The sequence below is a fragment of the Ornithorhynchus anatinus genome, chromosome 3, assembly GCF_004115215.2.
Source record: "Ornithorhynchus anatinus isolate Pmale09 chromosome 3, mOrnAna1.pri.v4, whole genome shotgun sequence".
In the NCBI taxonomy this organism is placed as follows: domain Eukaryota; kingdom Metazoa; phylum Chordata; class Mammalia; order Monotremata; family Ornithorhynchidae; genus Ornithorhynchus; species Ornithorhynchus anatinus.
Window position 1 is genome coordinate 126,029,256 of NC_041730.1, and position 23,961 is coordinate 126,053,216.

At 44.2% G+C, this 23,961-nt stretch overlaps 1 protein-coding gene across 1 annotated transcript; it reads right to left on the minus strand.

The window, feature by feature from the left end:
* Window positions 1-448: 448 nt before the first annotated feature.
* Window positions 449-22,934, minus strand: LOC100092254 (cytochrome P450 2E1). The gene is made up of 9 exons (XM_029058978.2): window positions 22,730-22,934; window positions 17,175-17,334; window positions 14,471-14,620; window positions 11,089-11,249; window positions 10,402-10,578; window positions 7,924-8,065; window positions 3,475-3,662; window positions 1,951-2,092; window positions 449-755 (listed from the first exon to the last, which is right to left on the minus strand). Exons 1-9 carry the CDS (start codon window positions 22,907-22,909, stop codon window positions 574-576), a joined length of 1,482 nt encoding a protein of 493 aa, XP_028914811.1. The 5' UTR covers window positions 22,910-22,934; the 3' UTR covers window positions 449-573.
* Window positions 22,935-23,961: the final 1,027 nt, after the last annotated feature.

Below are 23,961 nucleotides of genomic sequence, written 5' to 3' on the forward strand. Positions count from 1 at the left end.
TTACTGCATGGAAGGCAGTGATAGTAAGCCATTTCCATATTTTTACCATGAAAACTCTACGGATACACCATCAGAACGATTGCAGATGGAGGTGGGGTGTTCTGGGAGAGAGCAGCGTGGTGCAGTGGAAAGAGCCCGGGCTTTGGAGTCAGAGGTCATGAGTTCGAATCCCAGCTCTGCCACTTGTCAGCTGTGTGACTGTGGGCAAGTCACTTAACTTCTCTGTGCCTCACTTACCTCATCTGTAAAATGGGGATTAAGACTGTGAGCCCCAAGTGGGACATCCTGATTCCCCTGCCTACCTCAGCACTTAGAACAGTGCTCGGCACATAGTAAGCGCTTAACAAATACCAACATTATTATTATTATATGCCCGTGGTATCCCTATGGGTCAGAAATGACTCGACGTCATAAGAGACATATACACATTCAGACATACACACATATATGCACATTGAAAATAGTTGATTCTGTCCTCAAGTAACTTAGAGTTCCAAAGGGAGAAGAAATACTGTGTTCTGTGAGAAAGCCATCAAGCTTATTTGTGTAAAAAATAATCTTACTGCACGTTCCTTACTGAGGAACAAAGCAGATTTGGTAAGATGGTGGTATAGTGCCAAAGCCAACTGCTTTTGGAGTTAAGTCTATCTGTTTTGGATCAACAAGAGATTTCAAAGAAAACTTCTGTAAGATGCTGGTTAAAAGTAAAAATATTTCCATTCGAGCCAGACCCTCTCCAGCACATATCCGTTTCCCTGGAAGGAAAAACAAGATTTATTAAACATTAACATTGGTCCAAAATTCCATCCATGTTAAAATGATCCATTCATTCATTCATTCAACCATTCATTTGTATTTATTGGGTGCTTACTGTGTGCAGAGCACTGTATTAAGGGCTTGGGAGAGTACAGCGTAACAGTAAACAGACACATTCCTTGCCCACAACGAGTTTACAATCTAGAGGTGATTTGAGAGAGAAGCAGTGCCATGTAGTGGATAGAGCCCAGGCCTTGGAGTCAAAGGACCTGGATTCCAATTCTGTTTCCGCCACTTGTCTGCTGCATGATATAATATGCCAGTATTGGGGAGGATAGCTAAGTAGGAGGAGTGTTTAGATGGGGAAGATAATATTTGGGGGAAATGCCACTATGAGACTCGTGTTTCAAATACCGACATGTCCTTTATGGGACGTTCCCTGATGACATCCTCTTTTCCCCAACTCCCTATCCATTCTGCATCACCTTTTGCACTTGGATCTCAATCTTTCAGCACTTGATATTCCTGCCACCCCAGCCCCACAGCACTTATGTGCATACCTGTAATTTATTTATTTATCTTAATGTCTGTCTTTGCTTCTGAACTCCTCCTGGGCAGGGGATGTGTCTACCAACACTTTTGTTGTACTTTCTCAAGTACTTAGTACAGTGCTCTGCACATGGTAAGCTATCAATAAATACCACTGTTTGATTGATAGATGAAGACAAGACCCCAACTGCGATGCTGTTTATCTAGTCTGTCCCAGCGCTTAGTATGGTGCCTGGCACATAGTAAGTGCTTAACAAAAACTACAATTATCATTATCATCACTAGATTATCTGAAGAGAGGATGGCATTTTACTATTGTTACTATAGAATTACCGATTTTTCTTTTTTTTTCCAATCTATACTCAATCTGTCACTAAACCCTGTGGGTTCAATCTCCATTGCTAAAATCTGCTCTTTCCTCACCATCCAAACTGTTAATCCCATCACTTATCCTATCCTGCCTTGATAACTGCATCAGCCTCCTAGCTTTCCACTAGGCCATACTGCATCTCTAAGTAAAGTTTACTGAAATATTTCTGTGTGATGGTAAATTATAGCGCTGAGGAAAATTTAATAGCAATGTAAACAAGGGAATGTGTTTCTCTGAGGAAAATGTATTAATGAATATCACTGTGTTTTTCTCACCTGCAGAAAAAGGTTTGAAGTAATCACTCTTCTTAAATTTTCCATTTTTATCCAAAAAGTGTTCTGGGTCAAATTTTTCAGGGTTGGGAAATTCTTTGCAGTCGAACAAGAGAGAAGTCAGTGTCGGGTACACGGTAGTGCCCTAGAGTGGATAAAGAGGAACATGTCCATTAATCAAAGAGTCCAAATTCTGGGGAGTAGGGGAAAGAACAAGGGCCTGGGACTCTCAGGACATGGGTTCTAATCCAGCCCCCTCTTTTTGCCTATTGAGTTTCTCTGAGCAAGTCACTTAAATTCCCTGTGCCTCACTTTCCTCATCTGCAAAATGGGGATTCACTCTTGGCTCCCCATCCAGTTTAAGACTGAGCCCCGTTTGGGTCATGAACTGGGTATAGTCTGGTGGTAATCTTGAATCTGCCCCTGTGCTTAGTACAGTGCTTGGTATATAGTGATTGCTTAACTTCCACAATTATTCTTATTCCTGAATGACTGGGGAGGAAAATAGTGGCAAAAGTCACGTTCCCTGCCCTGTTCTCAGAGGAAGTCACACAGAACAATATGCTTGAGCACCCGGGTGGTAGTTGATCTGCAAATATTTGACCTCTAAGAGCCAGGGTCTCCCTGCACTATTTATTTTCCAACTGGCAAAAGTTGTTAGTGTAGGGAATGGGCCTGGGAGATGGGGAGTCTGGTTCAAATAATAATAATGATGGTATTTGTTAAGTGCTTACTAGGTGCCAAGCACTGTTCTAAGCACTGAGGTAGATACAAGGTAATCAGGTTGTCCCACATACGGCTCACAGTGTTAATCCTTATTTTGCAGATGAGGGAACTGAGGGACAGAGAAGTGAAGTGACTTGCCCAGGGTCACACAGGAGACAAGTAGCAGAGCCGGGATTAGAATCCACATCCTCTGACTCCCTAACCCATGCTCTTGCCACTAAGCCACACTAATCCTGGCTCTGCTACTTGCCTGCAGTATGATCTTGGGCAAGTCACTTTCCCAGTGCCTCAATTTCCCCTGTATGGGACCTGATCTTCCTTTTACCCTAGCGCTTACTACAGTGCTTTGCACATAATGCTTAAGAAAAAAACCCCTCTCATTATTATTAATATTAATGGCAAGAATAGCAGAATTAGAATATGAATAAGCATAGCCAAGTGGTGTGAGCACTGGGCCTGGAGTCAGAAGGACCTGGATTCAAATCCAGATTCTGCCATGCCCCTGCTGGGTGATCTTGGACAATCACTTAACTCTTCCGGGCCTCGGTTCCCTCATCTGTAAAATGGGGATTCACTACCTGGTCTCCCTCCTCCTTAGACTGTGAGCCCCATGAGAAGCCTGACTATTTTTTATCTACCCCGGTGCTTAGCACAGTGGTTGGCCCATATTAAGTACTTAATGAATACCACAATTATTACTATTATTATTATTATTACTGCTAATTAAAATATTAACATAGAATTGGGAGGAAATGAGGTGTCTCTTCTGACTACAGAGTCCCTTCCAGAAACAAAACTGACCTTGGGGATGATGAAGTCTCTCAGCTTGACGTCCTGGGCAGTCATGTGGGGAACGTTACTGGGGACCAGATTAATGAATCTCTGTATCTCGTTGATGACAGCATCTGTGTATGGCATCTCATTTCTGTCCTTCATGGAAGGCATTCGGTCGGAGCCAATCACCTTGTCTATTTCCTGGTGAATTTTCTCTGGCAAAATATGAAGTCGCTTTAACTTAGAAGGAAAATGAATCAATTACTGTGTCCTGACTTTTCAGTTTGGGATCACATGACTGTTATTTGCAGAATTGTCTAGTGGAAAGATCTCAGGCCTGGAGAGACCCTGAGCGCTAAATCTGCCTCTACCAGTTTCCCGCTGGGTGAACTTGGGCAGGTCTCTTAACTTCTCTGTGCCACAGTCTCCTCATCAATAAAATGGGGAATCAATGCCTAGTCTCCCTCCTCGTTAGGCTGTGAGCCCCATGTGGGACAGGGACTCTGTCCCAACTGAATGCCTTATACCTACCCCTGTGCTTAGTACTGTACTCAGTACATAGAATGCACTTAAGAAATGCCACATTTATTATTACCCTTAGCTATGAATGAAGTAGTAATTGAGATTTCAAAATCCACCCACTTTCTTTTTCCCTTCTTCCCTCCCTGTTGGCCATCTTCAACTGTTCACTCTCTAATGGCTTTTACCCCACTACTTTCAAACGTGCTCATGTCTCCCCTACCGTAAAAAAAACCCCTCCCATGACTCCACACTCCCTCCAGTTATTGTCCTAACTCCCTCTTACATACCTCTCCAAATGTCTTGAGTGAGTTATCTACTCCCATTGTCTTAAGTTTCTCTCCTCCAATTATCTTCTTGACTCCTTCCAATCTGACTTCCACTCCCATTACTCCAAAGAAACTACTCTCTCAAAAGTCACCAATGTTCTCCTACTTGCCAAATCCATTGGCCTCTACTGCATCCTGGGAGTTAGAAGGAGGACCTGGGTTCGAATCCGGCTCTGCCATACCCCTGCTGGTTGATCTTGGACAAGTCACTTAACTTTTCTGGGCCTCAGTTCCCTCACCTGTAAAATGGGAATTCACTACCTGTTCTCCCTCCTCCTTAGACTGAGAGCCCCATAAGAAGCCTGACTATCTTGAATCTACCCTGGTGTTTAGCACAATGTTTGACCCATAGTAAGTTCCCCCCTCCCTTCCCCCTCCCTTCCCCCTCCCTTCAGGCTCGCATCTCCTCCTGCCTCCAGGATGTCTCCACCTGGATGTCGGCCCGCCACCTAAAACTCAACATGAGCGAGACTGAGCTCCTCATCTTCCCTCCCAAACCCGGTCCTCTCCCAGACTTCTCTATCACCGTGGATGGCACGACCATCCTTCCCGTCTCTCAGGCCCGCAATCTCGGTGTCATCCTTGACTCGTCCCTCTCGTTCACCCCACACATCCTATCCGTTACCAAGACCTGCCGGTTTCACCTCTACAATATCGCCAAGATCCGCCCTTTCCTCTCCACCCAAACGGCTACCTTACTGTTACGGGCTCTCGTTATATCCTGGCTAGACTACTGTGTCAGCCTTCTCTCTGACCTCCCTTCCTCCTCTCTCGCCCCGAGCCGGTCTATTCTTCACTCCGCTGCCCGGCTCATCTTCCTGCAGAAACGATCTGGGCATGTCACTCCCCTTCTTAAACAACTCCAGTGGTTGCCTATCGACCTCCGCTCCAAACAAAAACTCCTCACACTAGGCTTCAAGGCTCTCCATCACCTTGCCCCTTCCTACCTCTCCTCCCTTCTCTCTTTCTACCGCCCACCCCGCACGCTCCGCTCCTCTGCCGCCCACCTCCTCACCGTCCCTCGGTCTCGCCTATCCCGCCGTCGACCCCTGGGTCACGTCCTCCCGCGGTCCCGGAACGCCCTCCCTCCTCACCTCCGCCAAACTGATTCTCTTTCCCTCTTCAAAACCCTACTTAAAAATCACCTCCTCCAAGAGGCATTCCCAGACTGAGCTCCTCTTCCCCCTCTACTCCCTCTGCCATCCCCCCTTTACCTCTCCGCAGCTAAAGCCTCATTTTCCCCTTTTCCCTCTGCTCCTCCACCTCTCCCTTCCCATCCCCACAGCACCGTACTCGTCCGCTCAACTGTATATATTTTCGTTACCCTATTTATTTTGTTAATGAATTGTACATCGCCTCGATTCTATTTAGTTGCCATTGTTTTTACGAGATGTTCTTCCCCTTGACGCTGTTTATTGCCATTGTTCTTGTCCGTCCGTCTCCCCCGATTAGACTGTAAGCCCGTCAAACGGCAGGGACTGTCTCTATCTGTTGCCGACTTGTTCATCCCAAGCGCTTAGTACAGTGCTCTGCACATAGTAAGCGCTCAATAAATACTATTGAATGAATGAAAAGTTCTTTATGAATACCACAATTATTACTACTATTATTACTGCTAATTAAAATATTAAAATAGAATTGGGATTCCAGGAGGGAATGGGGTAACAACCTCAGCTATCAGCTGTCTTCGACACTGTGGACCACTCTCTTATCTGGCAAACATTATCCACCCTCAGTTTACCTGACACTGACCACCCTCTGGCAGTAGAGGGAGGGCCTGGGTGGGGGTGGTCCCTCAATCCTCAGTTCTGGGTTCCCTACTAATTCTCCATCTACACCCCCCCACATTCATTCCCATGGCTTCAGTTACCATCTCCAGCAATCCGTGGTATTTATTGAATGTTTACTATGTGCAGAGCATAATAATAACAATAATAATAATAATGGTATTTGTTATATGTGCATGCAGATGATGCCCAAATCTACATCTCCAGCCCTGATGTTTCTCCTTCTCTTTAGTTTTCTATTTCCTCCTGCTTTCAGGACATCTGTACTTCGATGTCCCACTGACGCCTCAAACTTAAGCGCTCAAAAAATACGATTGAATGAATGAAATATGTCCAAAACAGAATGCCTTATCTTGTCTCCCAAACCCTGTCCTCCACGTGACTTTCCCATCACTGTAGACAATACCACTATACTCTTTTGCCAACCACTTGTCTCAAAAGCCCGTATCCTTAGTGTTATCCTTGACTCATCCATCTCATTCAACTTGCATATTCAATCTGAATGCAAATCCTGTCACAACAATGCTAAAATCTGCCCTTTCTGTCCATGCAGACTGCTACCATGTTGATCCAAACACTTTATCCTGCCTTGACTACTGCATTAGCCTCCTTGCTGACCTCCCTGCCTCCCAATCTGTACTCACTACAGGTACCATGGTGTAGTGGATAGAACATGGGCCTGGGCATCAGAAGGTCATGAATTCTAATCCCAGCTACACCAGTAGTTTGTTGTATGACCTTGGGCAAGATACTTCACTTCTCTATGCCTCAGTTGTCTCACTTGTAAAATGGGGATTGAGACTGTGAGTCCCATGTGGGACAGGGACTGGGTCCAACCTGATTAGCTTGTATCTACCCCAGTGCTTAGTACAGTACCTGCACATAGGAAGTGCTTAACAAATAAAATAATTATAATAATATGATATTATTTCATAGCAGAGTGCTGCCCAGAGCATTTTTCTAAAAAAAAAAATTCAGTACATGTTTCCCCACTTCTCAAGAACCTACACTCACTGTCCATAATCTTCTATATGCAGGAAAAACTTCATAAAGCAGTCAATCACTTTGCCCCCTCTTATCTTATCTCGCTGTTTTCCTACTACAACCCAGCACACTCACTTTTTGCTCATCTAGGCATTGTACCTCAATCTCATGCATTATAATTATAATAATAATAATTATTATGATGGTATTTGTTAAGTGCTTACTATGTGCCAAGCGCCATTCTAAGTGCTGGGGTAGATACAGGTTATCAGGTTGTCCCACGTAGGGCTCACAGTCTTAATCCCCATTATACAAATGAGGTAACTGAGGCACAGAGAGGTTAAGTGACTTGGCCAAAGTTGCACAGCTGACAAGTGGTGGAACTGGCATTAGAACTCATGACCTCTGACTCCCAAGCCTGTGCTCTTTCCACTGAGCCACGCTGCTTCCCACCACTGATTCCTTGCCCATATCTGGCCTCTGGCCTGGAACTCCCTCCCCCTTCCTATCCAACAGACACATCCCTCTCCATACCCTCAAAGCCTAATTAGTACCATTTCTCTTCCAAAAGGCCTTCCTATACTCAGCCCTCATTTCTCTTTATTCTTCTCCCTTCTACATCACCCCTCCACTTGGATCTGTATGGTTTATTCTTCCCATCCTCAGCCCCACAATGTACAGAACTGTAATTTATATAATTGTCTGTCTCCCCCTCTAGACTGTAAGCTCACTGTGGGCAGTGAACAGGTCTATCAGGTTATATTACACTCTCCAAACTGCTTAGTACAGTGCTCAACCCTCCACTATATTAATACTACTTGGGTGTATTTTTGATCGTTATCTAATATTCACAATACCTTCTACCTCAGGATATTTCAGGAGGATGAGAAGTCCATATCTCAAAGTGGTGCTGGTTGTTTCGGTGCCCGCAAATAATAAATCAGCTACAGTGATCGTGGTGTTTTCCATGCTGAATCCGAGCTGTGGGTCCTGTTTTTGCTATGGATGATGTTGGGATAAATCTCTGATTAGTAACCTGAGATGACAAACAATGTATTGACCTGGATATAATGCAGAGATTTGCCAGGTTGTCCCTGAGCATCAATTTGGCTGGGAGAGGAGTAGTGCAGTCTTTCTCATTTGTCAAATGGTCAAAAGACATCTGTGTCTGCTCAGCCAAAGTGGATCGGAGTGTTTAATAGTTATTTGAAGTCTTCAGGCAGTGTGGCTGGCCAATCTAGAGAATTCAGGACCCTGAAATTTTACTTTCTAAATTCACTTTTTGGACTCTGCTCTGATTGACCAAGCCAAAAGTACAATCTCCGGATAACTGTTCAACCCTCTGCTTCACTCTAGCCTACATATACCCAACTTAATATTTTACTGCAACTAGACATTCCAACATCCGTTCTCCCCTCCCAGTCTTTCCCAGTTGTCTGCCTTCGAGTCACTCAACCACTTGGTTCCACTTGGGCTTTATAGCACCCGCTCAAAAGTAGTCCAAATCTCATGTGATGAGAATCTTGTCACCTTAGGTGGGGCAGGAGTGGGCCCAAAGAGTAAAGAGAAGTGGCGGGAATGGTAGGAGAAATAAGGAGAGAAAGGGGAGAATGAGAGAAAGGGAGAGAGAGAAAGGGAGACAGTGAAGTAAGGAAGTATAAAGGGAGAAGGAGAGAGTAAAGAGAGAGTAAATGAGAGAGAAAGAAAGAGAAGAAAGGAAGTATAAAAGGAAAGGAAAAGAGAATAATGGAGAGAATGAGAGAGAAAGAGAATGAAGGAAGCAAAGAGGGAAAGTAAAGGAGACAATGAGAGAGAAAAAAGAGAAGAAAGGAAGTATAGAGGGAGAAGGAGAGGGAGTTAAGAGAGAATGAGAGTGGAAGAAAGGAAGTGTAAAGGCAGAAGGAGAAGGAGAGGAAAGGAGAAAATGAGATAGAGAAAGAAAGAGAAATAAAGAAGTAGAGGGAGAGGGAGAGTTAAGAGAATGAGAGAGGAAGAAAGAAAGTGTAAAGGTAAAAGGTGAGGGAGAGAGTGTGAAGGAGAGAATGAGAAAGAAATAAGGAAATATGGGATAAGGAGAAGGAGAGTCTGAGAGAAAGGAAGAAAGAATTAAGGGAGACTGAGAAAGAATGAGGAAAATGGAAAAGAGAGAAGAGGAAAAGAAAGCCAGGAAAGAGAAAGAAGGGGGAAGAAGAAGAGGAGGAGCCAGGGATGGAAGACAGGTGTCTGTCTCCTGGAGTGTGGCAATGGGCACCTTGGTCCTGGAGAGCAGCAGTGAAGCCTCTAATGCCCCAGGAGTGGAGGTTGGGTTTTCTCCATCAGGCTGCCCCGCTGGGGGGCTGGCTTTCAGATCACGGTCCACAGATGTCTGAGCGGCAACCTCCAGGAAGTAGCTCAGAAGAGGTCACTGTGGGCTGGTGACCATGATGGAAGGAGGACAAGGGGACCATGGAGAAAGGGGCTCTTCCTCCAGGTCTCTGCCTCCCGACTGCCACTTTGGGGCAGCGACCTCCACGGCTCTCTGGATTTCAACGATCTACACATGGTAAGCTCTAAATAAATATGAATGATCGAGTGACTAGGTTCCAAGAAGGGTTCATTCAGGTTTGAAGCAGAGGAAAATAGTTTATAGTATCTAATGAGCATCTACTGTAGGCAGAATATTATGTTTCACACTTAGTATCTCTAGAGGCCGTCAATGACTGTTTGGACCTGTACTGTCAGGCCTGAGAGAAGTGGCATGGCCAAAGGGATAGAGCATGAGCCTGGGAATCGGAAGACCCTGGGTTCTAATTCCGACTCCACCATTTTTCTGCTGCATGACCTCGGGCAAGTCACTTCACTTCACTGGGCCTCAGTTACCTTGTCTGTAAAATGGGGATTAAGACTGTGAGCCCTATGCGGGATGGTGACTGTATCCTACCCAATTTCACTCATTCATTTATTCAATCGTATTTATTGAGCACTTACTGTGTGCAGAGCACTGTACTGAGCGCTTGGAAAGTACAATTTGGCAACAGATAGAGACAATCCCTACCCAACTACGGGCTCACAGTTTAGAAGAGGGAGACAGACAACAAAACAAAACAAGTAGACAGGCTTCAATACCATCAGAATAAATAAACTGAATTATAGATTATTCGCTTGTATCCACTCTGGCACTTAGTGCAGGGCCTGGGACAAAGAAAACACTTGATGCCACAATTATTATTATCATTATCATTACCGGGACACTTGGCACCATAAGGCATCAGATTCATTCATTCAGTTGTATTTATTGAGCTCTTACTGTGTGTAAAGCACTGTACTAAACACTCCATATGGCTTCTCTACCTTACCTTTTCAGCTTCGATGAGTAGGCAATCAGTGAAGTCCCGAGGGTGGTTGGGATCCAGAGACTCCTGGTGCTCCTTCACTTGCTCAGACACGAACTTTTTCATTTTTGCTATGTTATTTATTAACTTATGGTGAGTCCCAGGTACGTATCGAAGGAAAGATGGGAAAGCCTGGAAAATCTTGAGAGGCGAAGAACACCAAATTTGGATTATCCACTTGGAAATTTAATGGAAATCATGACCTAGTTGCCTACACACACACTCTCTCTCTCTCTCTCTCTCTCTCTCTCTCTCTCTCTCTCTCTCGCCCCACTCTCTCCCGCAGCATGGCTTAGTGGAACGAGCCCGGGCTTGGGAGTCAGAAGTCATGGATTCTAATCCCAGCTCCGCCATTTATCAGGTGTGTGACTTTGGGCAAGTCACTTAACTTCTCTGGGCCTCAGTTACCTCATCTGTAAAATGGGGATTAAGACTGTGAGCCTCATGTGGGACAACCTGATTACCTTGTATCAACCCCAGTGCTTAGAACAGTGCTTTGCACATAGTAAGCGCTTAACAAATACCATAATAATTATTATTATATTCCTCACACTTTGCTTTTTAAAATTCCTGAACTAACATTTAGGGCTCTTTTTGCCCCTTAGACCTGCCAACCCCTTCCCCCCAAGGAGAGGAAAATCCTGGTCTCACCTGAATCCAGGGCGAGCTTAAGAGGTAGAAGATTTCACGGATTATTTGCATCAACCTCAGAAATTCCTTATCCTTATAGTCAAAGTGTTTCTGGAAAAGAATTCTGGAGATCACATTGCAGGGGGCAGAGCTGAGGATGGAGGTGGGGTCCAAGGGTAGAGCTATTGCATAAGAACACATAAAGGGACAAGAGCAGTGCTAATTAATGGCCCTGAGATAGGAGATCTTCAGCTAAATTTGGGTTTCTAGCCATGCTGCCATTCTGGAAGTTTTCTCTTAGAGGTGTTCCTTCCATGAAAGAAGAAACCAAAATGGCTAATGCTTCTCTGTTGGCATTAGATTCAGAATTTCACACCACCAAAGCACTTGAACATTAATATGGTCTCATAGCTCTTATAGATGTATCTCCTAAACTTGATTACTTTCTCCTCTCTATAATTTACTTAAGTGTCTGTCTCCCCCAAAAGACTGAAAAATGTTTGAAGGCAGGGGCAATTATTCTATTCTATTATATTTATTCTATTGTACTACCCTATGTGTGTAACACAATATTCTGCCCACAGTAGGTGCTTATTAAATACTATTGATTAATTATTGTCCTCTGCTTCAAAACTGAATGAACCATTCTTACAACCTAATCACTCCATCAGCTATATTTACTGAGCGCAATACGTAGATCACTGAAGTAAATCTTCAAAGAGATTGCAATCTAATGGGGGTGACAGACAGAAATTAAAAAATAGATAAGAAGATAGGAAGAAGCAGGAACAATGGATATGTTATAGAGCTTATGGGCAGGGAACAAGTCTTTCAATTTTGTTGTATTGTACTCTCCCAAGGACTTAGTACAGTGGTCTGCACATAGTAAACTCTGAGTAAGTACCATTGATCGACACGTGGAAAAGCAAGTAATTATATAGAATCCGAAAATCAATCTGAGAAGCAGTGTGGCCTAATCAAAAGAGCAAAAACCTAGGAGTCAAAAGCACGAGTTCTGATCCTGGCTCCATTATTTGTCTGCTGTGTCACACTGGGCAAGTCTCTTCACTTCTCTGGGCCTCATTTCCCTCATCTGTGAAATGGGGAATAAGACTGGGAGCACTATGTGAGACATTCATTCATTCAATAGTTTTTATTGAGCGCTTACTATATGCAGAGAACTGTACTAAGTGCTTGGAATGTACAATTCGACAACAGATAGAGACAATCCCTGCCCATTGACAGGTTTACAGTCTAATCGGGGGAGACAGACAAAAACAATAGCAATAAATAGAATCAAGGGGATGTACATCTCATTAACAAAATAAATAGAGTAATAAAAATAGATACAAATGAGCAGACGAGCACAGTGCTGAGGGGAGGGGAAGGGAGAGGGGGAGGAGCAGAGCGAAAGGGGGGGAAAAGGGGGCTTAGCTGAGGGGAGGTGAGGGGGGGCAGAGAGGGAGCAAAGGGAAAAGGGGAAGCTCAGTCTGGGAAGGCCTCTTGGAGGAGGTGAGCTCTCAGTAGGGCTTTGAAGAGGGGAAGAGAGTTAGTTTGGTAGAGGTGAGGAGGAAGGACATTCCAGGACAGCAGGAGGACGTGGGCCAGGGGTCGACGGCGAGATAGGCGAGAATGGGGGATGGTGAGGAGGTGGGGGACAGAGGAGCGGAGCCTACGGGGTGGGCAGTAGAAAGAGAGAAGGGAGGAGAGGTAGGAGGGGGCAAGGGGATGGAGAACCTTGAATCCTAGAGTGAGAAGTTTTTGTTTCATATGGAGGTTGATAGGCAACCACTGGAGGTTTTTAGGAAGGGGAGTGACATACTCAGAGCGTTTCTGCAGGAAGATGATCCGGGCAGCGGAATGAAGAATAGACTGGAGCGGGGAGAGACAGGAGGAAGGGAGATCAGAGAGAAGGCTGACACAATAATCCAGCCGGGATATTATGAGAGCCTGTAGCAGTAAGAGAGCCGTTTGGATGGAGGGGAAAGGGCGGATCTTGGTGATATTGTAAAGGGGAGACCGGCAGGTCTCAGTGATGAATTGGATGTGTGGGGTGAATGAGAGAGCCGAGTCAAGGATGACACCGAGGCTATGGGCTTGAGAGATGGGAAGGATGGTCATACACAGTGATAGGGAAGTCAGGAATAGGACAGGGCTTGGGAGGGAAGATAAGGAGCTCAGTTTTGGACATGTTGAGTTTTAGGGGGTGGGCAGACATCCAGGTAGAGACATCCTGGAGGCAGGAGGAGATATGAGCCTGAAGAGAGGGGGAGAGGACAGGGGCAGAGATGTAGATCTGTGTGTCATCTCCGTAGAGATGATAGTCTAAGCCGTGAGAGCGGATGAGTTAACCGAGGGAGTGAGTGTAGATGGAGAACAGAAGAGGGCCAAGAACTGACCCTTGAGGAACCCCAACAGTTAGAGGATGGGAGGGGGAGGAGGAGCCTGCGAAGGAGACCGAGAATGACCGGCCAGAGAGATAAAATGAGAACCAGGAGAGGATGGAGTCTGTGAAACCAAGGTGAGATAAGGTTTGGAGGAGAAGGGGATGGTTGACAGTGTCACAGGCAGCCAAGAGGTCGAGGAGGATTAGGATAGAGTAGGAGCCATTGGATTTGGCAAGAAGGAGGTCACAAGTGACCTTTGAGAGAGCAGTCTCGGTAGAGTGGAGGGAATGGAAGCCAGATTGGAGGGGGTCCAGGAGAGAATCGGAGTTAAGGAATTCTAGGCAGCAAGTGTAGAAGACTGGTTCTAGGAGCTTTGAAAGGAAGGGTAGAAGGGAGATAGGGCGATAACTGAATGGACATGGACTGTGTCCAACCTGATTAGCTTGTATCTATTCCAGCGCTCAGGAAATATGCTTGATTGGTTGGCTCATTGTGGGCAGGGTATGTGAAAGAGCTCAAGTTTGGGAGTCAGAGGTTGTGGGTTCTAATCTCTGCTCTGCCGCTTGTCAACTGTGTGACTTCGGGCAAGTCACTTCATTTCACTGGGCCTCAGTTACCTCATCTGTAAAATGGGGATTAAAACTGTGAGCCCCATTTGGGACAACCTGATTACCTTGTAACTACCCCAGCACTTAGAACAATGCTTGGCACATAATAAGCACTTCACAAATGTCATCATTACTGTTACTGTTGTATCATACTCTCCCAAGCGCTTAGTATATGCTCTTCGCACAGTAAGTGCTCAAAAAATACGATTGACTGATTGACGGCAGAGATTATGTCTACTCACTCTATCATACTCTCCCAAGAACATAGTGCACAGTAAATGCTCATTAAGTACCAGTGAGTGATTGGTGGACAAGAACTTGGCTATCGTATATAGAGAAGCTCATGACAGGCTGGTTATAATTTTTGATGCTTAGTATTTCAACGATCAGAATTGAATAGATACCCACCATTAGTGTTTCTCAGTTCTTTTACTAGACGCTGAGCTTCTTCTTGGATTCGCTCTTCATTACCCTTCTTCCCCATCCCCCAGTCCCGCAGAGTTGTGAGGGAAAATCGACGTGTTTGCTTCCACAAGTTTCCATTGTTGAAAATAATTCCTTGAAAAGGAAGGAGCAGCAGAAGAAATGACCTCAGGTAGTTGTGAAGGGCAGAGAATTTGGAGGGTCTAGTACTTTTTGTTGAATGAAATAATCCTTCTCTCTTTCTGCATCTAAGTTCAAGGGGAGTTTGAAATGATAGTAGAAAAATGCCAGAATCTACATGCTCCCCAGTCTTGACCCCTTCAATTCAATCTATCCTAGGATATGGCAGCACAGCCTGATTCATTCTATCATATTTATTAATTGCTTACTGTTTGCAAAGAGTTCAGGCCTGGGAGTCAGAGGACCTGAGTTCCAGTCCCATCTCCGCCACTTACTTGCTTGGTGACCTTAGGCAAGTCATTTAACTTCTCTGTGACTTAATTACCTCATCTGTAAAATAAGGATTAAGCCTAGGAGCCCCATATGGGACATGAACTGTGTTCAACTCTACTGTCTTGTATCTACCCTCGCACTGCCTGGCACATGGTAAGTGTTTTTAACAAATATAAACAAACTGTCATGGGGGTTGGCCCTCACTGAGGAGCTGGAGTAGGACAGGGGTTCCAAGTCACAGTGGTAGGCAAGAAAGATGCTGGAGATTTTGGAGCAGAGATGCTAAGATTTCACTGACCAACAGCGGCAATAGACAATAGCCTCACTGTTTTCAATTCACTTTTGCTGAGGCCCCTTTGGAATTAGAGCAGACTCCTGGGTACTGCAGAAACCAAATACACTTACAGACAATAGAAGTACATTACAGTGAGGTGTTGAACCTTCCCCCAGGGGCACCCCAAATAATATTAATCATAATTGTGGTATTTGAAAAGCAGTGTGGCTTAGTGGATAGAGTGACAGACATTGTACTAAATGCTGGGGTAGATACAAGCAGCATAGCATAGTGGATAGAGCCTGGGCCTGGCAGTCAGGAAGTCAGAGGTTCTAATTCCTGGCTCTGCTACTTGTCTGCCTTGTAACCCTGGGTGAGTCACTTCACTTCTCTGGGCCTTAGTCACCTCATCTGTCAAATGGGGATTGAGACTGTGAGTCCCATGTGGGACAGGGATTATGTCCAACGCGATTTGCTTGTATCCACCCCAGCGCTTAGTACAGTGCCTGGCACATAGTAAGTGCCTAACAAATACCACAATTTATTATTATTAAAGTAATCAGGTTGGACATAGTCCACGTTCCACGAGGAGTACACAGTTTTAATCCCTATTTTACAGACAAGGTAACTGAGGCACCAAAAGGTTATGAGACTTGCCAACAATCACAGTGGCAGAACCAGAATTAGAACCCAAGTCCTCTGATCCCCAGAAATGTGCTCTTTTCAGTAGGCCATGCTGTGCCATCATTCCTTATGTGTCTGTTACTCATCCCCCTTCTTCCCTCTCTTATTTTTAGTTAGGGAGCCCCTTCAGGGCCAGGGACCAGGTCTAATTTTCACTGGTACCTTTTTTCCCCAGTGCTTAGCACAGTGCTCTGCACAGAGTAAGCTCTTAATTAATACCTGCATTATTATTCTTACTGAAGATGAGGTTAAGTAAAGTTTCATTACTACTGAATACAAACTATTGATTACGCTCATTAAATATATAGATGGAAGGGCCATCACTGTTGAATGTTAATGCTTGTGTTGATATTTAGAATGATATTGATAATGCCAAACTGGGTGGTGAAAGTGGAAAATTATTATTAGTAGTAGTAGTATTATTGTCGTTATTATTATATTTGTTAAGCACTTACTATGAGTCAAGGACTGTTCTCAATGCTGGGGTAGATTCAAGTTGAGTTGGATACAGTCCCTTTCCCACATGATACTTAGAGTCTAAGTAGGAGAGGGATCAGGTGTTTAATCCCCATTTTATAGTTGAGGAAACTGAGGCACAGAGAAGTTAAGTGACTTGCCCAAGGTCACACAGCAAGTATATGGTGGAGCTAGGATTAGAACCCAGTTCCTCTGATTCCCAATCAGGTGTTCTTCCCAATAAGGCACACTGCTTCTCATGGGTATCTGTTTCCCAGAAACATAAATAACAGGATTACATAGGATTAGGGTTAGAATTCAAAAAGATCTTTGATTATCCTCTCAGGATGTCTGACAAATACCTAATAGACTGGGCTTTCGCTTTTGTTCCAGTCAGGTAGGAGGAGTGTGGTAGTAGCTTGTCTGGTCCTTTGTCTGACTGTCATTTCATTCTCTTCTAGTAGTATTAGTATTTATTGAGCACCCACTGGGTGCAGAGCACTGAACTAAGCACTGAGAAAAAGTATTCAAGTGAGAATTAGACACAGACTCTTATTCTTCAAGGGACTCACAATCTATGAACATGTTTCAGGAACATATCTCAGAATTTGTACAACAGCTAGAATTAATACTTAAAAAAACAGAAAGTGAAGTCACCTCCTTTAACTACTTTCACAGGTGAGTTGGAAGCTTCATTTCAGAGAGCAAAGGGAAAGACTTCCCTCCCAGCTCAATTAGGGTCTCCTTGGCCATTTCTCACTTACCTTTTTAGTTTGATTTTCCACTATCCAGTGCAATTTATATAAATTAACTGAGATTTACCTAAATTTTTGTGAACTTCAAAACCTGGTACATCCGCTCTTCCGACAAACTCCTCTTTATGATCCAGGAGAACTTCCTTCACCACTTCGTAGCCATGCAATACTACAGCTCGCTTAGAGCCGAGATAGAGTGTAAACACCGGGCCATATTCCTTGGCCAACTGAGGAAAAAAATATGAAGACAACCTCCCAGTCATTGTTAAATCTGGTAATGAGTGGTTTCAGTTCAATTCAATTATATTTATTGAGCTCTTACTGTGTGTGGAGCACTGTACTAAGATGCTTGGGAGAGTAAGTACAGCAATAAAGAGACACATTCCCTGCCCACAGTGAGCTTAAAGTCTGGTTTGGCTGGACTTACTGACCACCCCTATTGACAATTTTGTACTACTTCCTGGTACTTCCTTTTGCTCCTGCTACTGGAAAACTTTTTGTCTGTCTCCTCCATTAGACTGAAAAGTCCTTGAAGGCAGAGATCGTAGGTCCACTGTTGAACTCTTCCAAGCTCTTAGTACAGTGTTTTCTAGACAGTAAGTGCTCAAAAATGCCATCTTATTACAGGATTTCAAACTCAATAGGTACTGAAAAAATACCACTGATTGAAAACATGAATAGATGAGCAAAAATAATTAGATTCCAGAAATCTCTTCCTTCAGAAGATTATTGGGTCTGACTCTCATAATGGGTATCAGGTCCTCAGGATAATTAATGATAATTGAGGTATTTCTTAAGCTCTTTACCACATGCCAAGGAAGATTCGAGCAACCAGATCACACACAGGGCTCCACAATCTAGGAGGGAGCATAGGAATTGAATCCCCATTTGCAGGCACAGAGAAGTAAAGTGAATTGCCCAAGGTCACATAGCAGTTTAATGGTGGAGGCTGGATTAGAACCCAGGGCCTCTGACTCCCAGGACTGGCCTCTTTCCAACAAGCCACACTGCTTCCCGTAGATATGGGCAGAATGCTCAATATATGCTATTAATCAATTGATTAATAATGAGGAAATGTGGTGCAACTTTAATCTGCAGGAATCAGATGCATGCAGGTGTTAGATCTTTGTCTCTTGGGCAGGATTGGTGACCAATTTAAATTTAAAACTGCCAACAGTTTGATCAGGTAATCCTCAAGAGTTCAACATGTTTATACTTTTACATTTAGTACTGTAGTTTGGGGCAATCAATCAATCAATAATATTTCTTGAGATCTTTCTTCCAGAAGAGTAATGGGAGAAAACAATGAAATTAGTAGGTAGATATGGTCTCTGCCCTCCAGGAATTTACAATCTAGTGGAGGAGACAGACCCGAAAATAAGTTAAAGGTAATAGAGTATACATATCTGTGCAACTGTGCTGAGAGAGTGTGAGTATTAAGTGGTGCAGAAATACCAAAATTGAGAGATATGAAAGAGAGTGGGAAGATGAGAAACAGCGTGGCTCAGTGGATACGGGCTTTGGAGTCAGAGGTCATGAGTTCGAATCCCAGCCCTACCACTTGTCAGCTGTGTGACTGTGGGCAAGTCACTTAACTTCTCTGGGCCTCAGTTACCTCATCTGTAAAATGGGGATTAAGATTGTGAGCCCCACGTGGGACAACCTGATTCCCGTGTCTACCCCAGCACTTAGAACAGTGCTCGGCACATAGTAAGCGCTTAACAAATACTAACATTACTATTATTATTATGAGAAATTAATCAGGGAAGAACCCCTGGAGGAGATGTGATTTGTGTTTTGAAGAGGAAGACAGCGGTGGGCCGCTAGGTATGAGGAAGGTGGGAGTATGAGGCAGAAGGAAAACTGGGAGCAAGAGGTTGGTGGTGGGAGAGACAAGAGTAAGCAATATGGCATAGTGGATAGAGCACGGGCCTGGGAAGGTCATGAGTTCTAATCCAGCGTGGCTCAGTGGAAAGAGCACGGGCTTTGGAGTCAGGGCTCATGAGTTCGAATCCCAGCTCTGCCACTTGTCGGCTGTGTGACTGTGGGCAAGTCACTTAACTTCTCCGTGCCTCAGTTCCCTCATCTGTAAAATGGGGATTAAGACTGTGAGCCCCACGTGGGACAACCTGATTCCCCTATGTCTACCCCAGCGCTTAGAACAGTGCTCGGCACATAGTAAGCGCTTAACAAATACCAACATTATTATTATTATTAATCCCAGCTCCGCCACTTGTCCGCTGTATGAACTTGGGCAAATCACTTCACTTCTCTGTGCCTCAGTTCCCTCATCTGTAAAATGGAAATTGAAACTATGAGCCCCATATGGTACAGGGACTGTGTCCAACCCCATTTGTTTGTATCCACTTCAGCACTTAGTACAGTGCCTGACACATGGTAAGTGCTTAACAAATACCATAATTATTATTAAGAGTAAGGCAAAGTGAGTAGGTTGGTTTGAGAGGTGTGAAGTGTACTGATTGGGGGTATATTGGGAGAAAAGAGGGGATAAATAAATAGGAGGGATGATTGTATGACTTAAAGCCAGCATGGAGGAGTTTCTGTTTGATGCAGAGAAGAATGGGTGACCATTGGATTAGAAGTGAGGGAAAGAGTGCAGAACAGTTTCTTAGAAAAAGTGATCCAGGGACTAAAGTATTAATCAATCAATTGTATTTATTGAGCATTTGCTATATGCAGAGCACTGTACTAAACACTTGGAGAGTACAATAAAAGAATAAACAGATACATTCCCTGCCCAGAACGAGCTTACAGTCTAGAGAGGGAAAATCTAGACAATCAATCAATCAGTCAGTCAGTCAATGGTATTTACTGAGTACTTACTGTGTGCAGAGCAGTGTACTAAGTGCTTGGGAGAGTAAAATATAAGGGAGTTGGCAGACACGTTCTCTGCCCACAACGAGTATTCAGTCTAGCAGAATTAGGACTGTGCCAAGATTGACCTGCTAAGTTACCCTGGCCTTCTCCCATCCTCTAATAATAATAATAATAATCATATCATAAAGTGCTTACTTTGTGCCAAGCACTGTCCCAAATGCTGGGGTAGATTCAAGATAATCTAGAAGCACCGTGGCTCAGTGGAAAGAGCCCTGGCTTGGGAGTCAGAGGTCATGGGTTCGTATCCCGGCTCTGCCACTGTCAGCTGTGTGACCCTGGGCAAGTCACTTAACTTCTCTGTGCCTCAGTTACCTCATCTGTAAAATGGATTAACTGTGAGCCTCACGTGGGACAAGCTGATCACCCTGTACTACCCCAGCTCTTAGAACAGTGCTCTGCACATAGTGAGCACTTAACAAATACCAACATTATTATTATTATTAGCCCACAAGGAGTTCACAGTCTAAGAAGAAGAGAGAACAGGGATTTTATCCCCATTATGCAGGTGAGGAAACTGTCACACAGAGTTAGAGAGCAGCTTACCCCAGGTCACATAGCAGGCAAAAGGAATCTCAGAGGAGCCAAGGCCAGGAGGCTAAGTGACGCAGGTCATCCGCACTTCCGGTTTTTGGAGGGCTAGATGGGCACTGTATGTAGGCTGCCTCCAGTGCTCTGCACACAGTGAGCGCTCAATAAATACGATTGAATGAATGAATCCCTCAATGGTGAAAAGGGGCCAAAGATGAAACTGTCTTCATTGGGCCTGGTGGAGCAGGGTGAGAGGCTCTCTGTGGTACTGTAATTTCTTGAGTGCTTAGTACAGTGTGGTGCACATGATAAGTAAGTACTCCAGTACTATCGACTGACTGATAGATCCTTGTTTGTTCATTTCATTCATTCATTCAATTGTATTTACTAAGCACTTACTGTGTGCAGAGCACTGTACTAAGCGATTGGGAAAGTACAACACAACAATAAACAGTGACATTTCCTGCCCACAGTGAGCTCATAGTCTAGAGGGGTGGAGACAGAAATCAATATAAATAAATCAAATTAAAGATATACACAAATTACAGATATGCTGTGGGGCTGTGAGGGGTGGGTAGAGAACAAAGGGAGCAAGTCAGGGTGACGCAGAAGGGATTGCGAGATGAGGAAAAGTGAGACTTGGTCTGGGAAGGCCTCTTGGAGGAGATGGACCTTCAGTTAGGCTCTGAATGAGGATGCCAGGTATTCCAGAAGAAAGGGAGGATGTGGGCCAGGGGTCAGTGGCGGACAGGTGAGATCAAGGCCCAGTAAGAAGGATAGCACTAGAGGAGGGAAGTACGGGGGCTGGGTTGTAGAAGGAAAGAAGCAAGATGAGGTAGGAGTCGTATATTCCTTTTCTCCCCTACAGTTGTACCCCTGTTTATCCACCTAATTGTAAATTATTTCTCCTTGTCTCTTCCATTAAGTTGTAAGCTCCTTGAGGACAGCAGTTCACCTTTTACCTCTATTGATCGTATATGAGTGTTTTCAATATGCAGTTTGCATTGAACTGGATTAAAAACCAAAACATTCTGTGACAGTGAAATGACTGAGAGCTGGTTATAGTGTGTTGAAACAGCTATAAGAGAAGCAGTGTGGCTCATTGGAAAGAGCATGACCTTGGGAGTTAGAGGAAGTGGGTTCTAAGCCCAGCTCTGCCCCTGATCTGCTGTGTGACCTTGGGCAAGTCACTTAACTTCTCTGTGCCTCAGTTACTTCATCTGTAAAATGGGGATTAAGACTGTGAGCTCTATGTGGGACAACCTGATTACCTTGTGTCTACCCCAGTGCTTAGAACAGTGCTTGTCACATAGTAAGCACTTAACAAATACCATTATTATTATTAATAATAATGATAAACACTGCCAGAATTGTTGCTTCAGTCAGTGGAAGCCCTATTACCAAAGGCAAATAATTCCAAATTTTGAAAACTCAATCGAAATCATTATGGTATTTGTTAAGTACTTATTATATGTCAAGCACTAGGCAGCATGGCCTAGCAGATAAAGCATAGGCATGGAACTGAAAAGGACCTGGATTCTAATTCCAACTCTGCCACTTGTCTGCAGTGTGACCTTGGGCAAGGCACCTCACTACTCTATGCCTCAGTTTCCTCAACTGTAAAATGGGGATTCATTTCCTTTTCTCCCTTCTATGTAGACTGTGAGCCCCATATGGGACTGATTGATTATTGGGATGGAACCTAATTTAATTTGGTTTTCAAGTTTTAGACTCACTTGGGTGTTGAAATGAACACAAGAAGCCCAGGTTTGGCTGACCAGTTTTTGGATAACCATGGTTTGGAATTATTGCCTTTTGGTGGAAATAACATCCTACATAAATGGCTATTTTTGAATTACATTGTAATCTTCATCTATGACTCTGGTCTATTGGGGAAGCAGCATGGTGCAGTGGCTAGAGTACAGGACTTGGAGGCAGAAGGTCATGGGTTCCAATCCTGGCTCCACCACCTGTCTTCTGTGTGACTTCACTTCTCTGAGCTTCAGTTACCTCATCTGTAAAATGGGGATTGAGACTGTGAGTCCCATATGGGACAGGGACTGTGCCCAACCCGATTTGCTTGTATCCACCCCAGCACTTAGTACAGCACCTGACACATAGTAAGTGCTTAACAAATACCACCATCATTTTTATTATTATTGTTTTCCCAGAAAGACACCAAAAGAGATCTCTTACCCTGGCAAATGATTTAGGGATGTTCTTCACGTCCAACTGTAGAAGATTCCCAAAGATGGGAATAGGAAAAGGGCCAGGAGGAAGTTTCCAAGTTCTGTAGAATGTCTTCCATATTGAAATCAAGAGGAGAGAGGAGAGCCAAACCAGCAGAGCAAGAGTGGAGGTTAAAAACAGAGCCATGGAAGAAATGCGTTTGAATCACCAACATATCCGGGAATTCCAACCGAGAGTTTTTATACTGTTTCATAGATGTGAGGAGGGGCAATCCAGCCAATAACTGATCGCCCATTTCTTGACCTAAAGTACTAGCTTTTCATTGGTCAGGTTGGCTAATCTTTCAAACAAAGCACCTTAAACTTTGATTTGTAAATTTAGTGGTGCCAATCACTTCTAGGTCAAAGCACATTTCCAGAGGTCATCTACTTGTCCTGTATCAACACAGACCGTCCAGCCAGTGTCCCAAAGGGCTACTGGAGCCGAGGTCTGCGGGAAGGCAGCGTTGAGGTGCGGTACAAGTTTAGCTGGAAGATAGGGGGAGCCATTTAAGCTCCCAGCTAAGGTGAGAAGACTTTGCACAGACACTTTGTCCCATGGTCCATGTTCTGTCCTGGACAAACTACAGAGCTGAGTTCGAAGAGACCCTCTAGTCCCAACCTGCTTTGCTCTTGTCTCTCACACAGTCAATCCTTTCCTAATACCTTACCTCCTGACTAGAACTCAATTTCCCTTCATATCCAACCGACTATCATTCTCCCCATCTTCTAAGTCCTATAAAGATCACATCTCCTCCAAGAAGCCTTCCTTGACTCCCCTCTCATTTCCTCCATCTTAGTCCCTCTCGCTTTTGGGTCACTTAGGTGCTTGGTTCTGTATCCCACCACCCCACCCCCATTCCACAGCCCTTCCACAGCATAGCACTTATGAACAAATCTTTAAATTATAGATGATAAATAATTTATTTATATTAATGTCTGTCCCTCCAGCTAGACTGTAAACTCTTAGCTGGCAGGAAATGAGTCTGCCAACTATATGGTATTGTGCTCACGCAAGCATTTAGTACAGAGCTCTGCACATGATAAGCACTCAAGAAATACCACGGATGATGATGATCGATGATATCCTTATACTCTGTTGCTTTCCTTATCTGAAATTTATTTTAATGTCTGATTCCCCCAGTAGATTGTAAGCTCCCTGAGGTTAGGGATCTTGTCTAGTTAGTCTATTATACTATG

Excerpts from the sequence above, each read along its gene's own strand:
- LOC100092254 (XM_029058978.2), bottom strand. The coding sequence starts at position 22,909 with ATGGCTCTGTTTTTAACCTCCACTCTTGCTCTGCTGGTTTGGCTCTCC. Across the intron at positions 8,066-10,401 it reads TACTCATCGAAGCTGAAAAG|CAAAAACAGGACCCACAGCT; the intron begins GTAAGGTAGAGA and ends CATCATCCATAG. Across the intron at positions 3,663-7,923 it reads GAAATATCCTGAGGTAGAAG|AGAAAATTCACCAGGAAATA; the intron begins GTATTGTGAATA and ends ATATTTTGCCAG.